Source organism: Panonychus citri, unplaced genomic scaffold (assembly GCF_014898815.1).
Source record: "Panonychus citri isolate SS breed McGregor unplaced genomic scaffold, ASM1489881v1 Contig00095, whole genome shotgun sequence".
NCBI classification, from domain to species: domain Eukaryota; kingdom Metazoa; phylum Arthropoda; class Arachnida; order Trombidiformes; family Tetranychidae; genus Panonychus; species Panonychus citri.
The window spans coordinates 1-26,067 of NW_026515500.1; the positions used below are offsets into that span (position 1 = coordinate 1).

The window sequence follows — 26,067 nt, forward strand, 5'->3', positions numbered from 1 at the left end:
AAGACAAAATATTTTAAATTGGTTCCATTTCTTTACAAACTAAAAGTTCGATTCAAATAAATCTCAATAGCGATTTTGCAAAAAGAGGTCATATAGTTTTGATAAAATAGAGTTTCGCACATGTAGCGGCCCCAGCGAGACCCATTCCGAGTAAAACGCCCCACTTTATGTGGAATAGAGACATTTTCGAGGCTTCTTTTAGACTTGATCGCGGCAGTTGAGGAAAAATTTCGCGGGTGTGCGCGAAGAACTGGACCAGCTCCAATTTTGCAATGTCGATTTCATCTTGCTCATCGTCGATTAATTCTGTTTTTTCATCAAACAATTCAAGAGCTGCCGTTTCAGCGGCATCGAAATGTTCTTTTTGGAGAGCTTTTTGTTCAGATTGTTCAAAACATTGAAGTTGCTCCAAATAATGATGTCTGGCTAGTAAATGAGCATTATTGATTATGGAAATGTTACTGGTCAATCCATATTCCTCAATATCAATTGATTTGATTGCTGAATGAAAGTAAAAGAAGAGTTAATCATCAGAGACAAGAAATTTTGTAAATGAATTAAATTTACATGTAAGTTGTTCGGTCGCTTCTTTAAAGAGATTCAAGATCCTCCAACATTCAATTTCCTTTCCTCCATATAATTTGGTGACAATTCTATCGGGTGACAAAATAGATGGCACTAACTCTCTGAGAGCTTGGACAAATCCAGGTTTCAATTTACTTATTTCTCCATTGAAATCGAGATCTTCAGCTTTGTCTCCCAGTGAAGGTAACATACAACAACCAATGTCCGAATAACAGTTCTCCAATTTGGCCCATGGAGAACAGAATTTATCTTTCTGATTTTCTTTCTTGTATTCCAGGAAATCATATCCTCCTTTGAGTCCAAATTCAAATTCCTTACGATTAGACCAATCTCGGATCATGAACAACAATCGCTGGAAGGCTTTGACTCCAGTTTCGTTTGCCACTCTATCAGCATAATCACTAAATTTGGATAAAATTGTAATATCATTTGATTGAATGGTTCCCTTCTGATTATAGATTTGAATCGATGAAATAATCGTTGCAATTGTAAAAAATTGACTAACTGTATCGTGGTTTGTGTGATCATCATAAAAACCCTGAGTGTCCATTAAAATAACAACAATTTTTGAACCATCTTTTCGAGTCAATACAAAAGGTTTAGGCCATAAAACGATCCCGACAGTATCTCTCTCAACGCCATCTCTCCATGAGAAACCTCTTAATGGTTCATCCAGATCACCAATCCAATCTTCTTGGTCGTGTCGTTGTAAATATCGAAGGAAAAAGTTCAATAGAAAAGATTTTCCTTTTCTCGCATCACCGACAATGGAAACAATAGCAACAGGCAGATTACTTATACCATCTTCCCATGATAATAACATCTCGTAGTAGCCTTTCTCATCGAAGACAAATTCATTTGATTGCGAATCAAAATAAATAACTTTCAGAGGTTCGATCATTATAATTCTACAGGAACAAAGGTCACAGTTGGAAAATCGGTAAAAAAATAGAAACTAAAACGGAGAAAAGTCCAATCGGTCTTTCAAAAAGGTAACAACATCGTTACTCTTGAGATTTTGTTTTGAATCAAAACTTTTGATCCGAAAAATTGATCGATCACATCGATTTCTGATGAAGAAAATTGATCGATCTCGACTTTCAAAAAAAATCGATCGCCCGTGGAAAATTTCAAAGTCGAAAATAGATAATGGATAGAATATTGATAAATTTGATCAGAGAAATAAACGTGAAAATTTCCAGTCTCGAAATGAACTGATTGAAAAAGATTAATAATTGAAACTAATCAATTTAATTGTTTGTTTGAATAAGTTTAGGTTTCATTGTTGAAGGGCTAAAAAAAGGCTCGGAGTGCCTAATAAAATTAAACTGCTACACAATTGAATACTTTGTTCAATTGTTTCAATCGTCAGAACATTTGATTATCATTTGCTAGTCATTAATGTTTACAATTAACTTTAGATGTAATGCAAACGTATGAGCTTTGTCGAGTGACAATTTATCGTCTTTTGTCAGAATTGGTCAAATAGATTCTGCTCCTAATGAGGAGATTGACAATTTAACTTATATTTTGACTCGAAAGTTTTCATTATGAAAGATTTGATGTATCTCCTTTATGGATTGTTTTTGATCCATCGAGTGTTTATTTATAAAACTCCCCGAAAAGCTCCGATTGAAAGTGTTATCAAAATTTAATCAGTTTCTGTAAAATTTCCCAAGGGGAGTATTTATATCGAGTCATTTATCTCTCTGGCTTTCAAATGAGTGTTAGTTTTAAAAACTCATAGTCTCTTTAGCAAGATCAGTTTCCCTACAGTAAAGGCGATTGTGGCTACGACTCCGCTCACTTTGAGCCAATCGATATTTCTTGGCCTACTGGTGGAAGCTTCGTTCTTTTTGATGGCCTCATCTCGAATACGTTCACAGTAAACAATTAACTCCGCGCGTTTAGAAGACACGTGATCATCATAAATTAAATCTGTTCTGTTGTCATACATTTGAATAGCCAGTATCAGTGCAAGATCAAACGTTTTACCAGGAAATAAGGCATGGAAAAATGTTTTGGAATCATCAAAAGCCTCAATGATGATGGGGCCGTTTTTTATAAATTGCGATTTCTTAGATTCCATAACTAAAGAAAAGAAAAGAAGAGAGATATAAAAATAAGACTGAATCAAAGGTAGAAAATTACCTTTATTTTTTGCCAATTTCTTGAAGATCTTTAAGACTTGCCAACATTGAGCTTCCTCTCCTCCAATTGATTTAGTGACAATTGTGTCTGGTGCTAATAGTGATGGAACTAATTCTCTGAGAGCTTTGACAAATTCAGGTTTCAATTTACTTATTTCTCCATTGAAATCGAGATCTTCAGCTTTGTCTCCAAGCGAAGGTAACAAACAACAATCAATGTCCAAATAACACTTCTCCAATTTGGCCCATAGAGAACAGAATTTATCTTTCTGACTTTCTTTCTTGTATTCCAAGAAATCATATCCTCCTTTGAGTCCAAATTCAAATTCCTTACGATTAGACCAATCTCGGATCACGAACAACAATTGCTGAAAGGCCTCAATTCCATTTTCTATTTTGGCTTCACCAGCATAAACTTTAGCATATTCACTGAATTCGGATAAATTTATTAAATCATTTGATTGGATGTTTCCATTGAGATTATAGATTAGAATCGATGAACTAATCGTTGAAATGGTGAAAAATTCGCGGACTGTATCGTGCTTTGTGTGATCATCATAAAAACCCTGAGTGTCCATTAAAATAACAACAATTTTTGAACCATCTTTTCGAGTCAATACAAAAGGTTTAGGCCATAAAACGATCCCAACAGTATCTCTCTCAACGCCATCTCTCCATGAGAAACCTCTTAATGGTTCATCCAGATCACCAATCCAATCTTCTTGGTCGTGTCGTTGTAAATATCGAAGGAAAAAGTTCAATAGAAAAGATTTTCCTTTTCTCGCATCACCGACAATGGAAACAATAGCAACAGGTAAATCTCTTAGCTCTACATCGAATGATGATAACCACTGAGAGTAAAGTTTCTCATCGAAAACAAATGTATTCCATAGCGAATTAAAACAAAATACTTTCAAAGGTTTGTTCATCTTAATTCAATAGGTACAAAGGTCACAATTTGTAAAACAAGATTCAAAAATTAAAAAATTTTTAATTTAAAAATCAAAACAAAAAACTTTTCCAAAAAAGTCTAATCGGTTTTTCACTCAAGTGAATTAATAGTTGAGCGCAATTTTCAATATTCACAAGAAAATCAACTAATCAATGAGATTGAATTTCGAGCCAAGAAAATCACTTTGGTAACAATTAAAATCTTGTCTCTTTCCAATTCTAAACTTTACAATCTAAACATTGTTGCAAATTGTGATTTCCAATTGTTGTTTGTAAACAAAATGTCGAATCTCGAAGATGATGATGATCCTCCTCATCTTTCGGCTGAATCGTTGGCAGCATTGAATGAATTCTCTTGGAACAGAAAACAATCAACAAGATGATTCAAAGAGCTCTGAAGATTGGGTGAGTTAGAACTTTGTATTAATAATCATTTGATTTACAATTTGTTTCTTATTCTAATTCTAATTGTGATTCTAATTCTTTTCTCTCCATTGAAGGAATTGAGTCAATTCTGGTACGATGAAGAAACGACTCAATTCTTGGCCGATTCTCTCATTAAAACGATCAATGGAAATGGAGTAATCGGTTGCATCTCATGTCCAACTGTTTACATTAAATTACTTTCCATGATTAAGGAAAATGACAAATATTCTGATGTTCAAGTTTATCTTCTTGAATTTGATCAACGATTCGCTCGGCTAGGACCTAATTTCGTGTTCTATGATTATCGCGATCCTTTGGCCGTAAAAGAAGTTTTGTCCAGTTCATTTTTCGATATTATTGTTTGTGATCCTCCATTTCTATCGGAAGAATGTCTCACCAAAGTCACCGAGACGATTAATTATCTGAAAAAGGAGAAAATTATTCTCAACACTGGAGCGATTCAAAGTAATTTGGTCGACAAATTGTTACAATTAAAACCAAGCTCAACTTTCATTCCAAGACACAAAAACAATCTCGCCAATCAATTTGCTTGTTTCTCTAATTTCCCAATTTAACCATCAAAGAAAATAAATCAACAATTAAAAGATGATCAAAGAAAATTTTATCAGCATTAACAGTCTGAATTTCATATTCATCCATTTCTTAGAAACTTTAACCAACATTCACATTCATGTATTCATTGATTGTTCAGTTTATGCATTGGAAATGATCAATTAAAGGAATCAAAATTTCTGAAGGAAATTTAAACATCTACATAATTGTCAATCAAAAATCTCTATTCAATTGAAGTTATTTAATTGTTCCCTTTCAATTCCCAATTGTTAGCAACAATTTGTTACTGTATGAGTAAATGAATTTATTGTTGAAAACTCAGTAAATCAAGCAAGAAATTTATCCATTAGAGTGACCATGATAATCAATTGATTTTTAATGATGAAAATGATTTATCATCGTCAAGAACAACAATTATTAGATAATCACCTGAATGGTTTAATTGTCGAAAGGGTTTTTTTCTCACTGATAAGCGTTGTAATTTACGAAGCAATTAATTTAATTTCTGTTATTGTGATTTTGGTGATCAGATTTTCTTTGAGTATTTTTAATGATTAAACTTGAAACAATTGTGATGATTTTTCTTATGGCGCGATGAGTTTATTAGCACTTTTGGGCGATTTAGTTAAGTGTCTATGTGACTTTGATATGTTGTACATTTTACATGATAAGATAGATGATTAACTAATATAAATGAAACAATTGAGATGTTTAATTTTTGATACACGAGGAAGAGAAGGGGAAAAATAATATGGCTAATTGATTAGTGATCACTTTCTTATTAGATGGTCGGAGAAATTTTTTCTTTCCGCTAAAAGAGCTCTGATTATGGAGCTTCGATTGTTGCTGTTATTGGTTTCATCGGTCGTGATTAGATTGGCGTTATTTTCCTGTGAACTGCAATTAGAATTGGAACCTGAGGCGGAGGTGAACAGATTCAGTGACGATGATCGATTGCTCGTAACTGTATTAGCGAGTTGACTTGAGTTTCTTTCCGATGACTTTAGTCTGTACAGTTCACCTTCCAGTTCAGCGACGGTTCTTTGTGAGGCTTTGAGTGAATTGTCAAGAAGATTAATCAATTCCCTTTGTTCCTTAATCGTTAATCTTTGAGCTTCCAGTTCATTTTTCTGAAGATCTCTTTCTGCTTTTAGGTTATTATTCTCTTCTCTCAGAATTCCAATGTCTATTTCCAATTTGAGACGCATGTTTTCTCAATTTTCCATTCTAGTGAAAGACATAGTCAACTCTTCATGGGCCGCATGAACTTTTTGCAATTCCAATTCAAGCTGATGGAAGATTCGTATGGATAGAGTTTGTTTTCCATGATGGTGGAGATGAAGATCACAAGTGAGAGAAAAAAAAAGAAGAGGGAAAGAGAGAAGAAAAGAAAATGTTATAGATGATTGACACTGAAAGAGAAAAGAGAAAAACTCACTTTTTGTAATTTGCTTGTTCTCAATGAACAATTGTCTAAACAAGGAACATCTTTATTGTCCATCCTTTGGTTCTCGAAGTAACTGTAATATCGCTTCAACATTTCGTACTTTTGTACCTCCGCCATTCTCATATCGGTCCCCATGCAGTTCAAATTGTCGGACATTAAAGGTAAATATCAATTCGTTTAAAACAACAACAAAAACAAGAGAGAAAAAAATAAACAACAAATTTTTGTATCGATACTTTTACCGATACTTGATCACTTTTTGTGTTGATATTTCTTTGCGTATTGTCGGCATTTTGTTGGAGCGAAAAATATTCACAAAGAGAAATAATTTAACGATTGATGTGACAAATACCGAAATTTTCGTATGTTTAACAAAATGATTTTTTTCGATTTTCATGGAAAAATTCCAACTTATTTCGATATCAATTCTAGAAAATAGTATTTTTATCTTAGTTCTCGATACGATTCTATGGATCCATAAACTATTCGCCAAACTTTTGTAACTGACACTTCGATATACAGTCGAAAGAAAAAATTGATATTCTTCAAGTGAAATTACTACTGTACTTAATTCAATCGATGACCAAACCATTTAGCGAATGCACCTAATTGCTTACTCGCTTATAACATTGAACTGGAGCTCAATGTATTAGTGTAGATGAGACTCAGGTCCTTCTTGTTTAAATTTGTTCACTTTTGAAACTGATCTAAATTATGAATTTAGCTTAATTGTACGATCGAAATCGAAAATAATCGATTAGTCCCGAGAATAAATCATTAACTATTAGAAAGAGTCGAACTTATAAAGTATCTATTTTGAAATCTTTAGATTAAATTCAAAAATTCAATGGTTCATAATCGTTAATATTCATTAATTGGAAAATAAATTTGGTAAACTAATCAGAAAATCCAAAATCAGTTCATCATTTGGCTGGAAAATTGTTCGTGATTATTTCATCAAATTTGGTTACTTTTTGTACTCTCGTCGCCCAAAAATCGTACTTCCGACTCGCACATTACTACTTCCCATTAGAATCTAAGAATAAAAATTATAAGAACAATTGATTAGAAAATTTTCTCGATGAGTAATTAAAAATTGGCCTAAGTAATAACAACGAACCGCAGTCTCGAAATCAGATGACATTCCCATTGATAACTCAAATTCATCAGGATCGTAGTCAAATTTACTGCAAACTTCATGTTTACATTTAACTAATTGTTCAAAATCGGGATTAAGATCATCACTTTGACTATTATCGTAAGAGCCAATAGTCATAAGACCAACCAACTCGAGTGATTGACAATTAGTACGTATATGATTAACCAAATCAACAACCTTTTCAGGCTCCACTCCACCTTTATCTAGTTAGCAAATTAAACATCCAAATGATGAAATAAAAGTTGATTAAGTGTCCATTTTATGCCATATGAATAATGGTCATCTCGACATTATTAATAGGACTCACTTTCCTCTCCGCTTGTATTAACTTGGACCATAATTTTCACTCTTTTGCCAGGAAAGTTGCGTTTCAATGAGGAATTGGCAAGATCAGCAATCAATTGACTATCAATTGTCTCCCAAATACTCAAGTTTTTTGATCCTAATTAGAAAGAAAAACAAACAAAATTAAATATCTGTCAACAATTAACAACATTTCAATCTAATTACCAAGTAATTTGTTAATCTGCTTCTTCTGTACTCTCCCAATGAAGTGCCATTGAATATCTGGACATTTATTCAACAACTTGAAATATCCTCATAATATTAGAGTCATTTACTAATCACAAAGTTGACAATTAACTTACCTCTTGATCATGACTTTTCTCAGAAAGTTCATTAACCTGATTTCAAAAAGAAAACAATGATTTAATTGCAGCAAACAATCAAAATAAATCAAATGATAGTAAAGACACTTACATAATTTTCACCGAAATGTCTTTGTCCATAACCATAAGCGTCGATAATTAATTGTTTTGGTTTTGTTTTACTCACAGCGACTAATCTTACATTGATTTTACGAAGATTCTTTAAGAAAAGAAACAATTAAAACCATGAAAATAATCAATCAATGAGAATTTACAAATGTCAACAAAAAACATATGATGAAAGGAAAATAGGTGAAGATAATCAAAGAGGAGAAATAAAATTGATTCTGATTAATATACTTACCTCTGGCCTTTTATCACAAGCTTGTTTGATCCTATTGAGAACTTGGGCTAATGAAGAAGCGACAGTTAATTCACTCATATTTCTAATCATTTGATTATCGAATCACAAAAGCACAATTAAGAAAAAGAAAACAAAATTCAAACAAAAACAACGAGAAAATGAAGTAAACAGTCAAGTCTTTTTCCTCCACAAGGACTCGAGGGGATTTTCACCTTAACTAGATTGTGGGATTGAGGAAATTAATCAGAGACGATGAAGATGATTAAGGAATTAAGGAATTAAGAGATTTAAGTTAGTTGTAAATAGAGAGATGGGCTTGTTTTTTAATTATTCTTATTAATAATTATTGTTAATAGAATTACAATCAAGTGTTTTGATCATCTTGTGGGTTTAAAGGTTCGATAGCCATGGTTAGTTTATGGTCGATTAAATCAGATTCAAGTTGGATTCACTTTTCTCCACGGGGCTTAATTGTAGGAAAATAGTAGAACAAAAAAGAAGATTATTATTTAATTGTAACATTTACTTAATAGTTATTAATAATTAACATGTTTGATCTTCTTTCCAATTTACAATTAACATTAAATTCTCAATGTTACAGAAACAAATTGCTTTTACACATGGAAATTATTCAATTGTTCTTAATTGGTTATGTTTCAATTATAATGAAAACATAAATCAAATCGATGGTTGAATGATAATTAATCTTCAACAAAGATTTAGTTATTTTATCAATGGTCTAAATGGTGAAGATGATGATTAAGAGAATTTATGGAAAAGATGATTAATATTTAAGATTTTGTGACAGTAAAAACAATTAAATATCGACATTGATCTTGACTTTTTCTCTCTCTTTCTCTCTTTTAAATAAAATATTTCTTAGATGATTAACAAAATACTAATTAAAAATTTTGGAATCACAATAAGAAATCTAAGAGCTTTTTAGACAACGGAAAAAGGAGTAAATGTAATTAGAGTGGAGCGGATTGGCGATACAAAGGGAACGAAAATGATTAGCAAATTTTCACAATAATCTCTAATTGTCAAATGGGAAGATGATTTTCCTTTTCTGGTTAACAATTAGTTGAATCAACTAAAATTATTGTATTATCAAATCTGAGTAATCTTTTTCTCTTCGCTGGATTGGTTAATTATTAAATCATCTAATCATTTTTTTTTCTTCATTGGTATAGCATCAAATTGCTGTGATTTGTTATCGTTTGTTAACATTACAATTTATCAGTTGTTCAATAATATTTAATTATTGATGGTACTGAAGTTTACTGAACTGGATTTATTCATATTTATGTTTTCCCATACGAAATATCTAACTGATCTTTCTCTCCAAAAATTAAATGAAGTTATAATCAACGACGTCAGTTAGGTTGACGATTAGATGAATTGTCGAGTTCTGGGAATTCGGGAGATCGTAAAATGTAATCATCATGGTGACCATAATTGCTACGGGGAGTTCGAGGGCTGCTAAATCGCAAGTTAGCATGTCTATTAATGTTTCCTGAGATTTGCGGTGAATTTTGTTGATATTGACGCTGCGGATGAAAATTAGGTGGGTCGTTACGTTTGAGATGATGATGATGATCGTTATTATGATGATGATTATTATTGTTAAAATGTGGATTACTATTGCCAGATGAGGGTCGCCATATCGTTTGATGATTAGATGGTTGTTGACGAAAGAATTGTGGTTGATGATGAGGATAAGACTGGTGTGAATTGGTATTAGGATTGTAAAGAGTTCTATCACTTGTTCGATAACGTTCATTTGGGCTATTGGCCATAATGCCGCTCATAGAGGGAGACGATAACTCTAAATATTGTGATCGGTTTGATAGTTGACCTTGTTGGGATTTTTTAAGATTTAAACGCTGCATCTGACGCTGAACATTATGTAAAAGTGATTGTTTAGAAGGAGATTGTACTTCGTTATCCAGATACTCATTTAAAACAAATGCTTTTCGATTTCTATTTCCTTGTTTTAATTGCTTTAAAATGGCTCTTGGTGAATCACCTTTATTTTTACCTCTAATTCTCTCAGGGCAGTTATTCTTTTGATGACCAATCCTGCTGCAATAATGACATCCTCGACCTCTTGGAAAAGGTCCATCATTTAGATAACGAGCATCAAAGAAATAATCAGTCCACGAATTATATCCATCAAAATTATCAGGTTGATTACCTAATCGATTTCTTCCAAGAATTATAGAGGCTTTAATGTAACGAGCCATCTCTGATTCGATACCTTGGCCAAGATTGTGAGAAAGTAAGAATGGATCTGAAAAGAGAAGGATAAATATGAGACAAACAAGACGAGAGAAAAAAAGAGAAAATTAAATTAAATTTACACAGGGATTAAAAGAAAATCTTTTCAAGATTCTAAATAAAAGGCTTATAAACAGAGGAAGATATTAATTGGTTGACTAAACAATTACCCTCAATAGCAATACGCCTTCCAGTCCATTTCTTTTCCATTTTTGTGAGATCTTGTGATCGCCGGATACAAACAACCAATGCTTCGAATGGAAAAATTTCAGCGTAAAATTTTAAAAATCCATAGAATAGATTACCAACAGTTAGCTTATTAGAATTGTAGTGAGTCCATCGTTGTGCAAGTGAATCAATATCATCGAAAAACCATGTATTGTAACCATCGACAGTTCGCTCCGGTGGAGAGTCACCATCATAAAGCTCTTGTAAAATTGGTATAACTGGAGGGCTGCATCTTTGTAGATAGTAAAGAGTCATCAGAGTATAAGCGTAAGATGATAGACTCCCTTTGGATGCATCACAGATACCACATTTCTAAAAGAAAATGAAGATGATTAAGATTAAGATTGAGATTGAGAGGATGTTGAGAGATGTTTTTATCTAAAATTAAGAAAAGATAAGTAAAAGATAAACCAATAGTAAATGATAGAAAATGAATAAACCTTGAAAAATTGTTTGACAGTGAATCCCAACATCGCCACACGATCATCGACTTGACAATAGGTACGAAGTAACCTGGTATTATGGCTTGCGAGTAGATTGTACAGACTAATATCACAGTCGAAATGTTCTGGAGTTGATCTTCCTTTTACAATTTTTCGATTTGATTTGAATCGCAATTTAAGCACTGGAACTTTAGCCTGTGGAATTGGTTGTAAATTTGAGATCCTTTGGCCATGTTTCTTAAATTCATCAGCAAGTTTTTTAATGACTTCCGTTTGATCAATACCTCTACCATCTTCATTATCTCTAAAAGTCAAACAAATATCAAGATCACATTTTTTTGCACCAAAACCATTTTTAGATGAGCCAAAAAGTTGCAAGTTAGCGTCAGGATAAATCTCACGAACCAAACTCGTGAGTGATTCCAATATAGATTCATGAACTTGTTCATAATTATCGTCCAATCGTTCGCTGTAATAAAGTCTAGAGCAAACTTCGTCTAATCGAGCTGATTGTTCTGGAAACAAAGTGCTAGGAACAGGAATCAAATCAGGTAACTTCTCAGCGGGACAATCCTTTTTGAAATGATCGATACGTTTACATTTTATACAATACTTTTGTGGTAATTTGAAACAAGGGTTAAGATGAAACTCTAGTGTATACCAAAAGTGTTCGTGTGTAAGAGAAGCCCATCTTACACTAATTTCGTCTTTAAGACGGTAAGAAATTCCGAATTTCTTGGCCAGTTTTATATTATAAGTAAAATTAAGTTCTTTTTTACTTGCTTTTGTTTCACCACGAGATTCGTCAGCATCAAATTCTTCATCTGATCCTTTGTCTTTCGTTTCATCATCATCACTATCTTCAGAAGCCATTAACGTTCGGAAACAAGGTGAACGAAGTTCTTGGCTGAAATCGTCAAGATTAATAAGACACCTTTCTGCAGTTCGAGGAATCATGAAGTATCTGTAGGTTCTAAGCAAATTGTGTTGATAATTGTAATACAGTTCTTTTCTTCCGATACTCCGACTCAAATTATGACTATGGTGGACTGGATCTTCAACAGCAAGAATGCAGGTAGTCCAATTTTTGGAAGACAAAGTTAATTCAAGGCCACGAATGTTAACAACATTATCTCTATTGAAATCTTTGGCGTAATAAGCCAAAAGTTGTAACCACAATTGACCAAGAGTTTGTTTATTTCGTGAAGGCCAATTGCTTCTTAAAACTGAATATTTTTCTTCTATCGCTTCTTTGGATGGTGTTGATCCATCAAGTGGGAAAAGACTTGGTAAAACGGGAGGTGAAGTTTGTTGTAGAAAATGGATCACCATAATGTGAAAAGAGTGTGATGGCCAGAAACCATGATCGGCTCGATCAAATCCACAATTACGGGCCCATAATTTGAAGCAAGCGGCAAGTTTAGCGACTCTTGGATCAAAGGATTCATATTTTGCCAATAGTTCAGCAACCTCAAGACTTGAACTGGAGTAAACACCAAAATGAATTTTCGGTTTTTCTTGACCAAGAAAATGAGATGAATACCGAAACGAGAACCTTGGAGATGAGATGTCAAACTCTTTCTGAATCTCAGTATAAACTTCCATATCTAATGACATTTTCATTGCAACATTTTGCAATATCTGAGCAGAATTATATTTATCTTCATTTTCCAAAACTAATTCAACATTAACATCAGAATTGTCCAAAGCAAATCCTGATACTATTGAACCGTAGGGTCTTAAATAGATCCTTGTTCCAGGAAACCAAACATTAATTGTCGCTTCAATCTCTCGGACTGCTGCCATTCGAAGATCTTTTTGCTTTTCAGTCAATAATCTACCAGAATATCTTTCAACCATTCCATCAATGGCACGTAATTGAGCTTTACAGGGTTCAGGCAAACTGAAGATAGTGATATCTTCCTTGAATGAAGTACGTTTATTCCGATGTTTTCTATCTTCTGAGATATGCGAAGAAAGGACATATTCTTTGAATTTAATCCGACATAGTTCACACCTATAAAGATATTCTTGATCAGTCTTGCTGATACAATTCTGATTATATAAAGCGAGAAGCTGACGATCAACATTTCCATCCGTAGTCATCATGATTATCACGAAAAAAGAACAGAAATCAAAAGATCACCAAAAAAATAAAACAAAACACAAGAGAGAAAGAAAAAAGCTTCTTTGGTTTAGATGAAACCAAAACCTTGAAAGAAACTGAAGAGATGAAGGAATAAAATTTCCAGTGGAATTAAAGTAAATTGAAACCAGTGTCAAACAAAGCAATTAGTTGGACCATGAAGAACGCAAATTAAATTTAATTAAAGAGAAACCAATTAAATGAACTCAAAAGCATAAATTAAAATCCATTAAGAATCTTAAAAAAATTTTCTTAAAATGTATTTTCTCAAATCGATTGATCGATAAATTGAACAATCGAACATCGAAAAAGTGCTACCATCTCTCGAGGAAAAAACAAACTATAAATGAGAATTTTTTTAATTTTAATTTTTCACTTTTAAAATTTTTAATAATCAATTAACATTAATTATCACAAACATGAAAACTAAAATGCAAACCCAACAAAATTTGTCCGTTTGGACCTTCAGGTAATCCTGAAGTATAATTTGTATGAAACATTGGCTTGGTTGAAGTACAATTTACAATGTAAATTAAAACAGAATTTCACTAAAACTTTAATTGTACTCAAGATCTTTTTGTATTAACAATCAATTTATTGTCGAGAAATAATTTACATAAACTTGATTGAGATGAATAAAAGCAAAGATTTTTCTTCCAATTGAGAAAAAAGAAAATAAATAAATTGTTCGATGTTGATTTTAATAGTTGACAGTTTATTCAAACGCACCTTACGAATCGTTTACGATTGTGATCACAATTAATTGTTATAGAAAATGGATCTTACATATTGGGTCATATTGTAAACACTATTTCGAACACTATCAACTGTATTCGACCATCGAGCTTGTTGACCATCATGAAGAGAATCAGTTCCAATCTGATGCTCGTAGTAGGAGAAAAATTCAATCAACTTGAGCTGTTTAACAGTTCGAAGTTCATTATTAATAGATCGACATTCGACTTGGAAGATTCCAAGGGCTTTGGCTTTAGCTGAGGTGAAAATTTCCATTAAATTAGGATCCCCTGCGTAAGATTTCATAATATCATCGATGAACTGAATTCGAGCTTTTTTCAAGGCATTTTCAGCACTCGTTTCTTCATGAGAGATAAACAGTTTTTCAACATCAATCTTATTGTGATCTATGGAAACATTAATATTTAGGTCAATTTGTAAATTCTTTCAATCGATTAAATGTATTTACCATTTAATTGTTTCGCAAGTAAACTGAATCGATTAGAAACTTGCCAAAGTTTCTGCTCTTCTCCTTCCCAAGATTTGATAACAATATTTTCTGGCGACAATAAGGATATGACCAATTCTTTGAGATATCCAACGAAATCAGGTCTTATTTTGCTTATCCTTCCATCGAAATGAATATCATCAACATTTTCTCCAGGCGAAGGTAAAAGAAAACAGTCCATATCAGAGTAACATTGATCTAACGATCTCCATGACGATTCAAGTTTCGACATTTGAACGGTTCGTTTATAGTTGAGAAATTTTCGACCACCTTCATTACCATAGTTATAGTCTGAGACGTAAGCCCAATCCCTCACGAGAATCAATAACTTTTGAACAATCTGATCACCAGGTACTCGAGATTCTTGGGGAAGACATTCACTGAATTTACATAAGTTGCTTATGTCTTTACTCTGAATATTTCGTGACTGATTGTAGATTAGAGTGGAAGAAATCAGGTTGGAGATGGCGAAAAATTGTTCCTCTTCAATAGATTCACTGGAAAAACCTTGAGTGTCCATCAATAGAACTACAATCTTAGTACCATCTCTACGTTTAATGATCAATGGTTTAGACCATAACACGATACCGCGCGTATCTCTATCGATTCCAGGTCTCCATGAAAAGCCTGGAACAAGTTTGAATCTCATCATGAAATAATTCAAATGATGATGATGATCTTCAGTAAATACCTGTTAATGGTTCGTCCTCTGAACCAATCCAGTTTTCTTGGTCGTACCGTTGTAAATATCGAAGGAAAAAGTTCAAGAGAAATGATTTACCTGTTCTCGAATCGCCATTAATGGATACAATTGCCACAGGTAAATCTTTGATACCTTTTTCCAGAGATTCATCTGTAAAAAGCATATCGACAAACATCAAGTCATTGAATTGAAATTTATGAGTTTTTGGGTTTAACCAGATGATTGGTAAAGGTGAGTTCATGATTCAAATGAATTAATTGCTATCACGATGATCAAATGGAACCATAAAATTAACTACAATTTATTTCATAGATTGGCAACCAAAATTACAAAATACATCAAGTAAATACAAAAGTGTCTTTTGAGTGTTCAAAACAATAGGAAATCAATCAATTAATGATGATGGTAATTGTATCAACCTCCTGATTAACTTTGACAATCTTATCGATTGAAACAAAGTCTAATCCAAATTATAAGCATCATTGATCTAGACTATTCCATAACTTGAGTGATAATTAGGACAATAGGAAAATGAAGTAATTTGTTAATTCGTCAACATAATTATCGTGAATTTAAGAGAAGCGAAAAAAATTTTCATTGGAAATTAATTACAATTACAATTTCCTGATGTTGGACAAAACAATTTATTCAAAAGATCCGCATTTTCACAACTCATTTTGTTTGGTCTTTAAGAACCTTTGTAAATTGTTTAGGACAATTTATCTTTGTTCAGTTTTCTCTCCATCTTTAATGTTATCCTGTTTAACTGAAAAAATTGAGAATTTCTAATAAAATGTCTTCAGTTTGTAATAAAGAAGATATTTTCTTTGGTGTTTACTTTTATTTGCCTTATGATACAAGAATCTCACCGAGTCTTTTTAAATTTGTTATTTCTGCCCCAAATAATCAAGTTGAAGATTCAATTTTGGATTTTGAAAGTGTTCCAACTATTTGTAAGCGTTGGTTGAATGTAAAAATGACCATTACCAAAGGTTTCAGGATTTATCTCGATCAGGTTGACATGATTCTAGTGATCAAAGGTAACTTGGTACCCGTTTTCGACCACATTGAGGTAGAAGCTCTATTTCCTTCATTTGTGAAGGATAATCTGGATTCTATTGATTTGGATAAATTAAGTTCGCTACGGCTCATTTTTCCGGGAATTAGAACAATTTGTATTGAGGTACCAGCAAGGTTCAAGGATGAGTACCAAGGTGTTGAGCTTTTCCGAGCTGATCTTGGCCGTTTGAATTACCCGATTGATTAATAGTTAGCTGTTAAGAACCTTTATCATTTTGACTAATAAATAATTTTTCGAATTTTGGATCATCTTTTAATTGTTGATTTATTTTCTTTGATGGTTAAATTGGGAAATTAGAGAAACAAGCAAATTGATTGGCGAGATTGTTTTTGTGTCTTGGAATGAAAGTTGAGCTTGGTTTTAATTGTAACAATTTGTCGACCAAATTACTTTGAATCGCTCCAGTGTTGAGAATAATTTTCTCCTTTTTCAGATAATTAATCGTCTCGGTGACTTTGGTGAGACATTCTTCCGATAGAAATGGAGGATCACAAACAATAATATCGAAAAAAGAACTGGACAAAACTTCTTTTACGGCCAAAGGATCACGATAATCATAGAACACGAAATTAGGTCCTAACCGAGCGAATCGTTGATCAAATTCAAGAAGATAAACTTGAACATCAGAATATTTGTCATTTTCCTTAATCATGGAAAGTAATTTAATGTAAACAGTTGGACATGAGATGCAACCGATTACTCCATTTCCATTGATCGTTTTAATGAGAGAATCGGCCAAGAATTGGGTCGTTTCTTCATCGTACCAGAATTGACTCAATTCCTTCAATGGAAGGAAAAGAATTAGAATCACAATTAGAATTAGAATAAGAAACAAATTGTAAATCAAATGATTATTAATACAAAGTTCTAACTCACCCAATCTTCAGAGAAGCTCTTTGAATCATCTTGTTGATTGTTTTTCTGTTCCAAGAGAAATTCATTCAATGCTGCCAACGATTCAGCCGAAAGATGAGGAGGATCATCATCATCTTCGAGATTCGACATTTTGTTTACAAACAACAATTGGAAATCACAATTTGCAACAATGTTTAGATTGTAAAGTTTAGAATTGGAAAGAGACAAGATTTTAATTGTTACCAAAGTGATTTTCTTGGCTCGAAATTCAATCTCATTGATTAGTTGATTTTCTTGTGAATATTGAAAATTGCGCTCAACTATTAATTCACTTGAGTGAAAAACCGATTGGATTTTTTTGAAAAAGTTTTTTCTGTTTTGATTTTTAAATTAAAAATTTTTGAATCTTGTTTTACAAATTGTGACCTGTGTACCTATTGAATTATGATGAACGAACCTTTGAAAGTATTTTATTTTAATTCGCGATGGAATACATTCGTTTTCGATGAGAAACTTTACTCTCAGTGGTTATCATCATTCAATGAAAAGCACCGAGATTTACCTGTTGCTATTGTTTCCATTGTCGGTGATGCGAGAAAAAGAAAATCTTTTCTTTTGAACTTTTTCCTTCGATATTTACAACGACACGATCAAGAAGATTGGATTGGTGATCTGGATGAACCATTAAGAGGTTTCTCATGGAGAGATGACGTCGAGCGAGATACTATTGGAATCGCTTTATGGCCTAAACCTTTTGTATTGACACGAAAAGATGGTTCAAAAATTGTTGTTATTTTAATGGACATTCAGGGTTTTTATGATGATCATAATGACCACGATACAATCGGTCAATTTTTCATCATTTCAACAATTATTTCATCGATTCAAATCTATAATCAGAAGGGAAACATTCAATCAAATGATTTTACAATTTTATCAAAATTCAGTGAATATGCTAATAAAGTCGGGTTAGAAAATGGTGTTGACGGCTTTCAGCGATTGCTGTTCGTGATCCGAATTTTGTCTAAGTCAAGAGAACTTGAATTTGGATTCAAGGGGGGAAACAATTACCTGAAATACAAGAAAGAAATTCATCTGGATAAATTTTGTTCTCCATGGGCAAACTTGGAGAAGTGTTATTCGGACATAGGTTTTTTCTTGTTACCTTCAATTGGAGATCGAGCTGAAGATCTTGATTTTAATGGAAAAATAAGTAAACTGAAACCTGAATTTGTCAAAGCTCTTAGAGAATTGGTTCCATCACTATTAGCACCAGACAGAATTGTCACCAAATCAATTGGAGGAGAAGAAGCTCAATGTTGGCAAGTCCTGAATATCTTCAAGAAATTAGCAGAAAGTAAAGGTATTTTCTTTTTACCTTCAATGAGGTTTATTTATTAATAATTATTTATCTTCTTTTATTTTTTCAAGCAATGGAATCAATTAAGAAATCTCAAACTATAAAAGACATCTCGCAAATCATTAAGGCTTCTTATCATTCCAAAACCCTTTTCCATTTCACTTTTCAAGAGAAAGGGTTTCTTTTTGCCCAGGAATTGTCTATTCGAATGTACGACAACGAAATACAATTAGTTCATGGTGAAAAAATGCTCGCGTCTTCTGCTCGGGATGATTTGTTTGTTTACTTTGGAAGTTTGCTAAATAATTACATCAAGATTAATGAAGCTTCCATCAATAGACCGAGTAAAATTGATTGGGTCAAGATGATCGGAGTTGGAGCATTTGTTGCCTTTACTGTAGCGAGTCTTGTCTTGCTGAAAAGGCCATGAACTTTTAAAATGTTTCTTAACACTCATTTGAAACTAAAAGATATATGTATCCTAAATGCTCCCTTTGTGAAATTTTTCAGAAATTGATAAAATTTTGATAATCGACTCGAAAGCAATCAAATGGAAGTACACGCGCTAAGGAAATCGACAGGACTGGAGTTCCAACCAATAATTTAATAGATTGGGTCACTAATAATATAATTAGAGGTGGACGTTTAATTGGCGCTACTATTTCTACTCTTATTTTGCGAAATAAGCCTACAAAAAAACTCATAAAGTCATGAGTTGTACTTTTCTCAACATTTAACGTTATATGGAACCTCAACTTGGAGCTGAAAGACTCAAAAAGTACAAATAATATTTATTAAATATCTCCTTTGAAAGATTCATTCAAAATGTCCAAATTTTGATCACACTTTCGATTCTAAAGCTTTCTCGATGAAGCGGAGTGACATTGATTCGATGGAGATCTGTAAATACAAACGGTGTCTCAAAAAACACTCGCCCAAATGGAAACACATCTTTCATACTGGAAACTTTCGAGTCAATTTCCTCATTGTGAGCAGAATAAATTCGACCAATTCCGAAAAGAGCCGAAAAACTGTTAATTGGCAAAGATCACACGTTCTCAGCATATCGGTATCCAAAGTGACCATAAAATTATTCAATTTCTGTGGACTCAAAAGTCTTGAAATTACAGTTAATCCATTAATAAAAGCGGATGATTTCTGTAATTTAAGACTGTGAAATTTTCCATAGTATCCTAAACATGTAATGATTTAATATAATTTCAATTTGACGTTGTTATTGGATATAAGATATTAACGTTATTATCAAAATGATAAGTTGATTTATGAGAACCATGATAACGATAAATGATGATGATGAGAGTCAATTATAACTTTCATGTTATCTGTTGCTATTTTCAAAATGAAACTACTAACAAGCCAATGACAATATCATCATCTCATGGATGTTAGTTTAACTTGAACATGATGAGAGTATATTAATTATCATCTAAAAGGAAATGGAAAGATGACAATAATGATGATAATAAATGAAACCTTCAAAATGAAAAACAATCTCATCTCATGAAAGATCATACCAATAGTTTGGATTGTGAAAAACTGGACATGGATTGATTAGATTCATCATGATGATGGTCATCATCATCATCGATTGGTCATCATTTTCATTCTCGTTCATCTCAGTAATATCATGTTGTCTTACTATCTAACATTAATATCTTTATTATTATCATCATTATCATCTCTTGAAATGTGATATTTTCAGAGGATAAATGCAATTGGAAGACAAATGAAGATGGAGGAATCAAAGGAGGAAAAGGAAAAGTTGAGAAAATCAAGATTCTCATGGGTTTTATATGTTGATTGATGTGAAAAAGATATTTTCACATCTTTGGATATATTTATTTTTTTATTTCGATTTAAGATTATCCCATCATCATCTTGATCATCATTTGTATCTGCAACATTAAACCATCATCAATAATATCGTTATCATCATTATCAGAGTTCAGAAAGAGAGAGAGAGAGAGCCAGAAATCAATGACATATCAAAATGAGAAATGATAACTGATAGTGAAGGTGAAATAATGATAAAAAGTGATAACAATAATATCAAATACTCGGATATCCGTAAACACAAAGATGGATAATCCTTTATGCTCATTTGATGTAATATGTCACCAATCCAATTAGATTAACATAAGTTAATACGGACCAATAATCATCATCATCACCACGATAACCATTAGTATTTGTTATTGTTTCAATACTTTTGTTTCAATCAACTAATCTCAAGAAAAATCACCAAAGATTAAATCACTTACAGTTTGAGTTGAATATCAAACAATAAAAAAGTATTCAAATCAGCAAATTGAACATCAATCATAATACTTTAGATGAAGTTTTATTTTCTAATCATATCCAATTGATTTAAAGCTTTGAAAACAATCAAATTAAGTTGAAATGGAAAACATTTCAGTTTCAATAACCATTCAATGAAGGAGAGATACTGAATCGTTTCATTGATAAAATGCTTTGAGTTTTTTTTATCAATGAATATCAATTGTTATTCATAGGGAAGGAAAATTTTGGCGAAAAAAATTAGGTCAAGATGAGATAGATAAGTTTCCGAATCTTATATATATAAAACATGAATATTAGTCGAACATGAGAAAAACTTATGACTAGATAACATCTTCTTTTGCATTATAACCTTTAACTGGTCACCTTTTTTTCTGTTAACCTTTGGTGACCACTGTCCATTCATTCAATGAACATCAGAGCAAAAAAAACAGATAAAGAAAGACCATAAAGACTAATCAACCAATTGTCCATCTTTTGTATTCTATTATTTATTTTTTGTTGCTTTCACTTTCTATCTGGAATCGTAAACTTATTTATGTGTATTCAGTGAGATGGTCAATCTGTTCAAACAAATCATCAATCAATCAGCTGATAAGAAATCAATCTGTTAACAATCGATCACCGATTGTCTTGTTATCAGGCAAAACCAAAAGCCATCACCAAGTGATCATCAACTATCACTACCATTTAATCAATCAATCAAATAATCATTCAATTAACTTTCAGTTGAGATGAACTAAAATCACGATGAAACTTTGTTTATATCGTTAATGATGATGATCGTTTCAAACGTAATATTATTATTATTATCATTTAGCTAAAAATAAGCAGAAACTTTCATCTGAAAAGATTTACGTTAAATTGTTGCATTAAACTTTCGTTTACCATTAGGTAGGTACACGAATAGAAAGTAAATTCACAAATCATTAGCCTAAGGCAATTTACTCTACATTATCTGGGAAAGAGTTTACTTCAAATATATGATGAAAAAAAAAGTAACTCACAGAGGATCAGAATTTGTGATGAATAAAAACTCAACTTCAACTCTATTTACATGATTATTGTCAGATAAATATTCCAGTTCCTTGTGAATACCATTATCGTCATTAGCAATTGTTACCCGGAAATGGAAACAGTTATTAGGTAAATCTTACATTTTCACCTTTCAAATCAAATGATACTAATAATCTGAGTATCAAATTCAATTCATGATCATTTCATGTGAGTTTATTGATTTTTTTTGTTCATTCTCAAGGTTAACAAGGAGCTTTATTTAATCTGAGAATCTAAATCATGCCTCCATTCAAATACAATTAAATTAATAGGGATCATATTTTTCAATATGATTACTAAATTTTGTGATTTAATGATAATGCCTGAAACTGATGGTTATCTGTGGTGATTACAATTCAATTGATTGTTTTAAAATTAATGATCTCATTTGCTTTTAATGATCATGGTTCAGGGTAAAAGTTTCATTTTAAATTGTAAATAATAATTTTCTGCTCATAATATTTAAATGGGTCTGTTTTTGACCTTAAAAGAAACAATAATAAGCCTTACAATCAAATTGTTCCCAATAACCATAAATATAATTATTTCTCGATCACTGAATATGATTTGTAAAGGATAACACAGATTCGTAGCTAATTAAAATGTTAGACCAATTCGATCGTTTTTTTTGCTATTCAGTCAAATGATATTAATTTTCCTTTTCGATTCTGACAGAATGATGGAAAATCTCATTATCAGATGAATCAGAATGATCATTTTCCTTTGATAGATATCAACAATAATATCGATATTTCCTTTAAGATTTAGGTCTCTTACTCTTTCAGATAGTCTATTTACATCATCATCATCATAGAAAACTTTAAATCTTGAATAAAAATTATATTCTCATGAGGGTTTTCTCCTTCCATGATAAGTAATAGAAAGAGAGAAATAGAGTATCTGATGAATTCGTGTGAATACTTGAAACTGGAAATGTTTACGTCGATCAAAAATTTCAACACAACGTGAGATGCATACAATCAACATGATTATAAAGTTTGAAACTCATAACTGATAAGGTAAAAACACTGTTACATATTCAACACATAGACTGATACACATACACACACCTACATGAATCTACATATAAAAATATCAGGTGAATTATTATTGGCATGATGATGAAGAGAGAGATAGAGATGAATATGCCTGAGGAGTAACTCGAAGCACATCAGAGGTAACTCAAGACTCAAGACAAAAACACCGTCTCAAGTGGATGAGATGATGATAGAAACATGGAACATGAAAGAGAGAGAGTAAAATTTTACCTCTTTGAATTGTAAGTAGAAAATGAAAAATAATCGTTGGAAAACTGAAAGCGTCAACTGATGAAGAAGATGAAAAGTTGATGAACCATCGGATGATAAAAGATTATTACATTAATGTATTCGAACAACGTTTTCGTTTCTCTCTCTCTATTTTATCTTTTTAGGTCAAATGTTCAATATCGTCCAAGTTTCTCGTATTTTTGCTGCTTCTTTGTCTGTCTTTTGGTCGATAAGAGATAAACACCAGAGTTCCATGTACAACATTGCATATAAATCAAATTCATGATGGGACAAGAACTAAGAAGAAACTAATTCTTACGAATGGTGGGAAGAAAAAAAAGAAGATAAAATTCTGAGAAAAAGAAAGAATAAAATTATTATTACTATTATTGAAGAGGTATTTTTATCACAAAGAAAGAGATAAAAGTTAGAATAGAAAAAAAGATGACCATCAGTATGACAATGATTATGATAAAAGATGAAGAGGAACAATAAATTTATTATTAATAGTGAGATGACCAAAAAGATACAATTCAATTGACACTTTTCTTTATGCATCACATCCTGTTATCAGAACTTTCAATGTCTCCACATGCACAAATTTATTCAATAAAAAGGAGGGAACAAGAATAGGAATGGTCATGAAAATCCCATGATGGTCATGGGGCATCTTTTCAAAAATTCTCTAAATGAAAATAGCAACAAGCTAAAAAAAGATTAGATTCTTTTTTTACTCAATTTCTTTTTCTTTGGATTTCAAATTTTGTCCAGAACTTTGAACACCATGTATTCGTTGTCTTATTGAACAGTTATTATGTATGATGACCAAAATTCTTGGATTTTTCTTTTTTTTCTTCAGTTGAACCAGAAAAATGAGGAAGAAAACTCAATCTAGATAATAAAAGTGAAGAGATTGAGAGAAAGAAAGAAAGAAAGAAAGAAAGAAAGAAAGAAAGAAAGAAAGAAAGAGATGATCATGAAGTTTCATCTTCTTTTCCCACCCTAACGTTGAACTTACCTTTCTTTACATTTCATTATCTCTATTATTAAATACAGTTATCATTGATTCAGCAAAATTCATTGATTCAATTTATGTCACCTCTTCATTCATCTCAAGTTTGAGATGAATTTATCCCATTTTCCGAACTCATATCATGATAGTTTTTCACCTTTTACCTCACGATCATGACTCTGAATCATATGACATGATGAATGTAGTTGATTGATGAAAAGAAGAAAAAATAAAATAAAATTGCAAAGAATGAACCAGAAGAGATCAGAGCGGAAAAATTAGATTTAAAAAAAAACTTATACTCGATAAAAGCTACTGACCTTAACAAGAGATTCCAACATGATCTCTGATGAAATATCACTAACTATTCATGATAATTTCAATCTTCATCTCATGGAAAAAAATTTTCCAAATCCATCTGATCGCTTTGAATTATTTGACAATATCAAATGAATATTAATGATCCCTAATGTATACCATCAGTATAAACCAGCCTGGTAACGATCACTGTACACGATGAACCCTGAGGCCATGTTATGAGCATTTGATCTTAACGGAAACGTTAATCTGATTTAGTTGTTCCATTTCAACACTTTCCACTTTGGATAGAGATATCCAACATTATCTGAGGATAGAGCTTTTTCCCACACATACAGGGATCATCATATGTTGATTCTTTATCATGATTGCGTGTCAGCTAATAAAATACCAGAAGCAGAAAAAAATGATGCAGATAAAGTATTGAAATATCTGATTCTGTTTCTCCTCTCAAATTCAATTTGCCTCAAGATACACATTTAATATATGTATTTATAGCATCAGTCCGTGAATATTATTGACCAATAGACTTCATATGATCATCTTTGCGTGTCCAAATGTTGTGACAGACGAAAGATCATCAAAATATTACATATATCATATTAGATAAATATCAATGAACATAATCTATCATATGATTCAGAACTTTTCTCCCAAATTATTCTGATTCTTGAGTGAAAAAGGTATTTCCTTCCTTGAAAATGAACAAATTGACATAACAGTTATTCAACATTTCGACGTCAAAAAAATTTACCATGTAAAATTTACGAAGGAACATTTTTAATCGTGTTCATGGTTGAATTATATTTTCTAATTGTTGTTAGGATTCACTTTCACCTTGTCCGACATTTCTTCAATCAAAATCGTGATTAGATTTACAATCTGAACTATTTTTTCCCTTCGAACATTTGATAATATTATAACTCATCTTCTCTGAAATGATTTGATCTGAAAAACACGAACAAGATGATAGACCAATTCAATATCATATGTAGAAAGTCACGCTATTAGATAATATCGATTAACGAAATTCCTATAATTATAATTGGCTAATTTACTGATGATTGAATTGAAATTGAAACATCAACTTCACTCGATTAATATAATTACAGAACAAAACTTTTCAAAGTGATGACAGTTCTCATGAAAGTTACAAAGTGTTGAATTATTTTCCTATCAAAATATAATAATAATTGTTGAGACAAAAATAATAATAAATAGTAAATAATATGAGTATATGTTAACCTGATCTACCTGAAGTTATCATTGTAATAATAAAATTTCAATACTTGATGAAAATTGGCCAATTACATGATGATATATATATAAGTTTCAAGTATCTCTGAGTGTTGGTAATAACATTCATGGAAATGCAAATGAATCAGAATGAGAATCCAATGGTAATATCAATGATGATAATGTTATGTTAACATGTTACGTGACTTAATTTCAT

General features: G+C 31.9%; 7 protein-coding genes across 10 annotated transcripts; 2 read left to right on the forward strand and 5 right to left on the reverse strand.

Moving 5' to 3' along the window:
• Positions 1-7: 7 nt before the first annotated feature.
• LOC128388148 (atlastin-2-like) lies at positions 8-1,681 on the reverse strand. Its single transcript, XM_053347521.1, has 2 exons — positions 568-1,681; positions 8-501 (listed from the first exon to the last, which is right to left on the reverse strand). The coding sequence occupies exons 1-2, from the start codon at positions 1,484-1,486 to the stop codon at positions 89-91; spliced, it is 1,332 nt and encodes a 443-aa protein (XP_053203496.1). The 5' UTR covers positions 1,487-1,681; the 3' UTR covers positions 8-88.
• Positions 1,682-1,822: 141 nt separating this feature from the next.
• LOC128388149 (atlastin-2-like) lies at positions 1,823-3,779 on the reverse strand. Its single transcript, XM_053347522.1, has 2 exons — positions 2,737-3,779; positions 1,823-2,676 (listed from the first exon to the last, which is right to left on the reverse strand). The coding sequence occupies exons 1-2, from the start codon at positions 3,662-3,664 to the stop codon at positions 2,327-2,329; spliced, it is 1,278 nt and encodes a 425-aa protein (XP_053203497.1). The 5' UTR covers positions 3,665-3,779; the 3' UTR covers positions 1,823-2,326.
• Positions 3,780-3,940: 161 nt separating this feature from the next.
• LOC128388150 (EEF1A lysine methyltransferase 1-like) lies at positions 3,941-4,998 on the forward strand. The gene is given in 3 exon segments (XM_053347524.1): positions 3,941-4,042; positions 4,044-4,091; positions 4,187-4,998. Coding segments are annotated over 3 exon segments (624 nt in total). The 5' UTR covers positions 3,941-3,967; the 3' UTR covers positions 4,688-4,998.
• A 265-nt stretch (positions 4,999-5,263) lies between these two features.
• Positions 5,264-13,643, reverse strand: LOC128388147 (terminal uridylyltransferase 7-like). Of its 4 annotated transcripts, none has more exons than XM_053347517.1 (11): positions 11,251-13,642; positions 10,753-11,122; positions 10,332-10,595; positions 8,303-8,349; positions 8,051-8,158; positions 7,939-7,974; positions 7,802-7,877; positions 7,599-7,733; positions 7,253-7,494; positions 6,124-7,168; positions 5,264-5,974 (listed from the first exon to the last, which is right to left on the reverse strand). In XM_053347517.1, exons 1-10 carry the CDS (start codon positions 13,360-13,362, stop codon positions 7,100-7,102), a joined length of 3,459 nt encoding a protein of 1,152 aa, XP_053203492.1. In that variant the 5' UTR covers positions 13,363-13,642; the 3' UTR covers positions 5,264-5,974; positions 6,124-7,099. The 4 variants fall into 4 exon arrangements, with proteins under 4 accessions (XP_053203492.1, XP_053203493.1, XP_053203495.1 ...); XM_053347518.1 differs by having other exon boundaries at positions 10,344-10,595; positions 11,251-13,641; XM_053347520.1 differs by lacking the exons at positions 5,264-5,974; positions 6,124-7,168; positions 7,253-7,494; ... (3 more) ...; positions 8,051-8,158; positions 8,303-8,349 and adding an exon at positions 8,595-8,768 and having other exon boundaries at positions 10,344-10,595; positions 11,251-13,643.
• A 436-nt stretch (positions 13,644-14,079) lies between these two features.
• On the reverse strand, positions 14,080-15,775 carry LOC128387997 (atlastin-2-like). Its single transcript, XM_053347324.1, has 3 exons — positions 15,334-15,775; positions 14,604-15,269; positions 14,080-14,541 (listed from the first exon to the last, which is right to left on the reverse strand). The coding sequence occupies exons 1-3, from the start codon at positions 15,584-15,586 to the stop codon at positions 14,159-14,161; spliced, it is 1,302 nt and encodes a 433-aa protein (XP_053203299.1). The 5' UTR covers positions 15,587-15,775; the 3' UTR covers positions 14,080-14,158.
• Positions 15,776-16,055: 280 nt separating this feature from the next.
• On the reverse strand, positions 16,056-17,518 carry LOC128387999 (EEF1A lysine methyltransferase 1-like). The gene is made up of 2 exons (XM_053347326.1): positions 17,303-17,518; positions 16,056-17,207 (listed from the first exon to the last, which is right to left on the reverse strand). Exons 1-2 carry the CDS (start codon positions 17,429-17,431, stop codon positions 16,707-16,709), a joined length of 630 nt encoding a protein of 209 aa, XP_053203301.1. The 5' UTR covers positions 17,432-17,518; the 3' UTR covers positions 16,056-16,706.
• A 100-nt stretch (positions 17,519-17,618) lies between these two features.
• On the forward strand, positions 17,619-20,403 carry LOC128387998 (atlastin-2-like). The gene is made up of 2 exons (XM_053347325.1): positions 17,619-18,644; positions 18,713-20,403. Exons 1-2 carry the CDS (start codon positions 17,726-17,728, stop codon positions 19,069-19,071), a joined length of 1,278 nt encoding a protein of 425 aa, XP_053203300.1. The 5' UTR covers positions 17,619-17,725; the 3' UTR covers positions 19,072-20,403.
• Positions 20,404-26,067: the final 5,664 nt, after the last annotated feature.

Coding starts and splice junctions, on each gene's coding strand:
- LOC128387998 (XM_053347325.1), top strand. CDS start 17,726: ATGATGAACGAACCTTTGAAAGTATTTTATTTTAATTCGCGATGGAAT. Junction 18,645..18,712: donor GAAATTAGCAGAAAGTAAAG/GTATTTTCTTTT, acceptor TATTTTTTCAAG/CAATGGAATCAATTAAGAAA.
- LOC128388148 (XM_053347521.1), bottom strand. CDS start 1,486: ATGATCGAACCTCTGAAAGTTATTTATTTTGATTCGCAATCAAATGAA. Junction 502..567: donor AGCGACCGAACAACTTACAT/GTAAATTTAATT, acceptor ACTTTCATTCAG/CAATCAAATCAATTGATATT.
- LOC128387999 (XM_053347326.1), bottom strand. CDS start 17,431: ATGTCGAATCTCGAAGATGATGATGATCCTCCTCATCTTTCGGCTGAA. Junction 17,208..17,302: donor AGAGCTTCTCTGAAGATTGG/GTGAGTTAGAAC, acceptor CTTCCATTGAAG/GAATTGAGTCAATTCTGGTA.
- LOC128388149 (XM_053347522.1), bottom strand. CDS start 3,664: ATGAACAAACCTTTGAAAGTATTTTGTTTTAATTCGCTATGGAATACA. Junction 2,677..2,736: donor GAAATTGGCAAAAAATAAAG/GTAATTTTCTAC, acceptor TCTTTTCTTTAG/TTATGGAATCTAAGAAATCG.
- LOC128387997 (XM_053347324.1), bottom strand. CDS start 15,586: ATGAACTCACCTTTACCAATCATCTGGTTAAACCCAAAAACTCATAAA. Junction 15,270..15,333: donor AGAGGACGAACCATTAACAG/GTATTTACTGAA, acceptor AACTTGTTCCAG/GCTTTTCATGGAGACCTGGA. Junction 14,542..14,603: donor ACTTGCGAAACAATTAAATG/GTAAATACATTT, acceptor ATGTTTCCATAG/ATCACAATAAGATTGATGTT.
- LOC128388147 (XM_053347517.1), bottom strand. CDS start 13,362: ATGATGACTACGGATGGAAATGTTGATCGTCAGCTTCTCGCTTTATAT. Junction 7,975..8,050: donor GACATTTCGGTGAAAATTAT/GTAAGTGTCTTT, acceptor TTTTGAAATCAG/GTTAATGAACTTTCTGAGAA. Junction 7,734..7,801: donor GCAGATTAACAAATTACTTG/GTAATTAGATTG, acceptor CTTTCTAATTAG/GATCAAAAAACTTGAGTATT.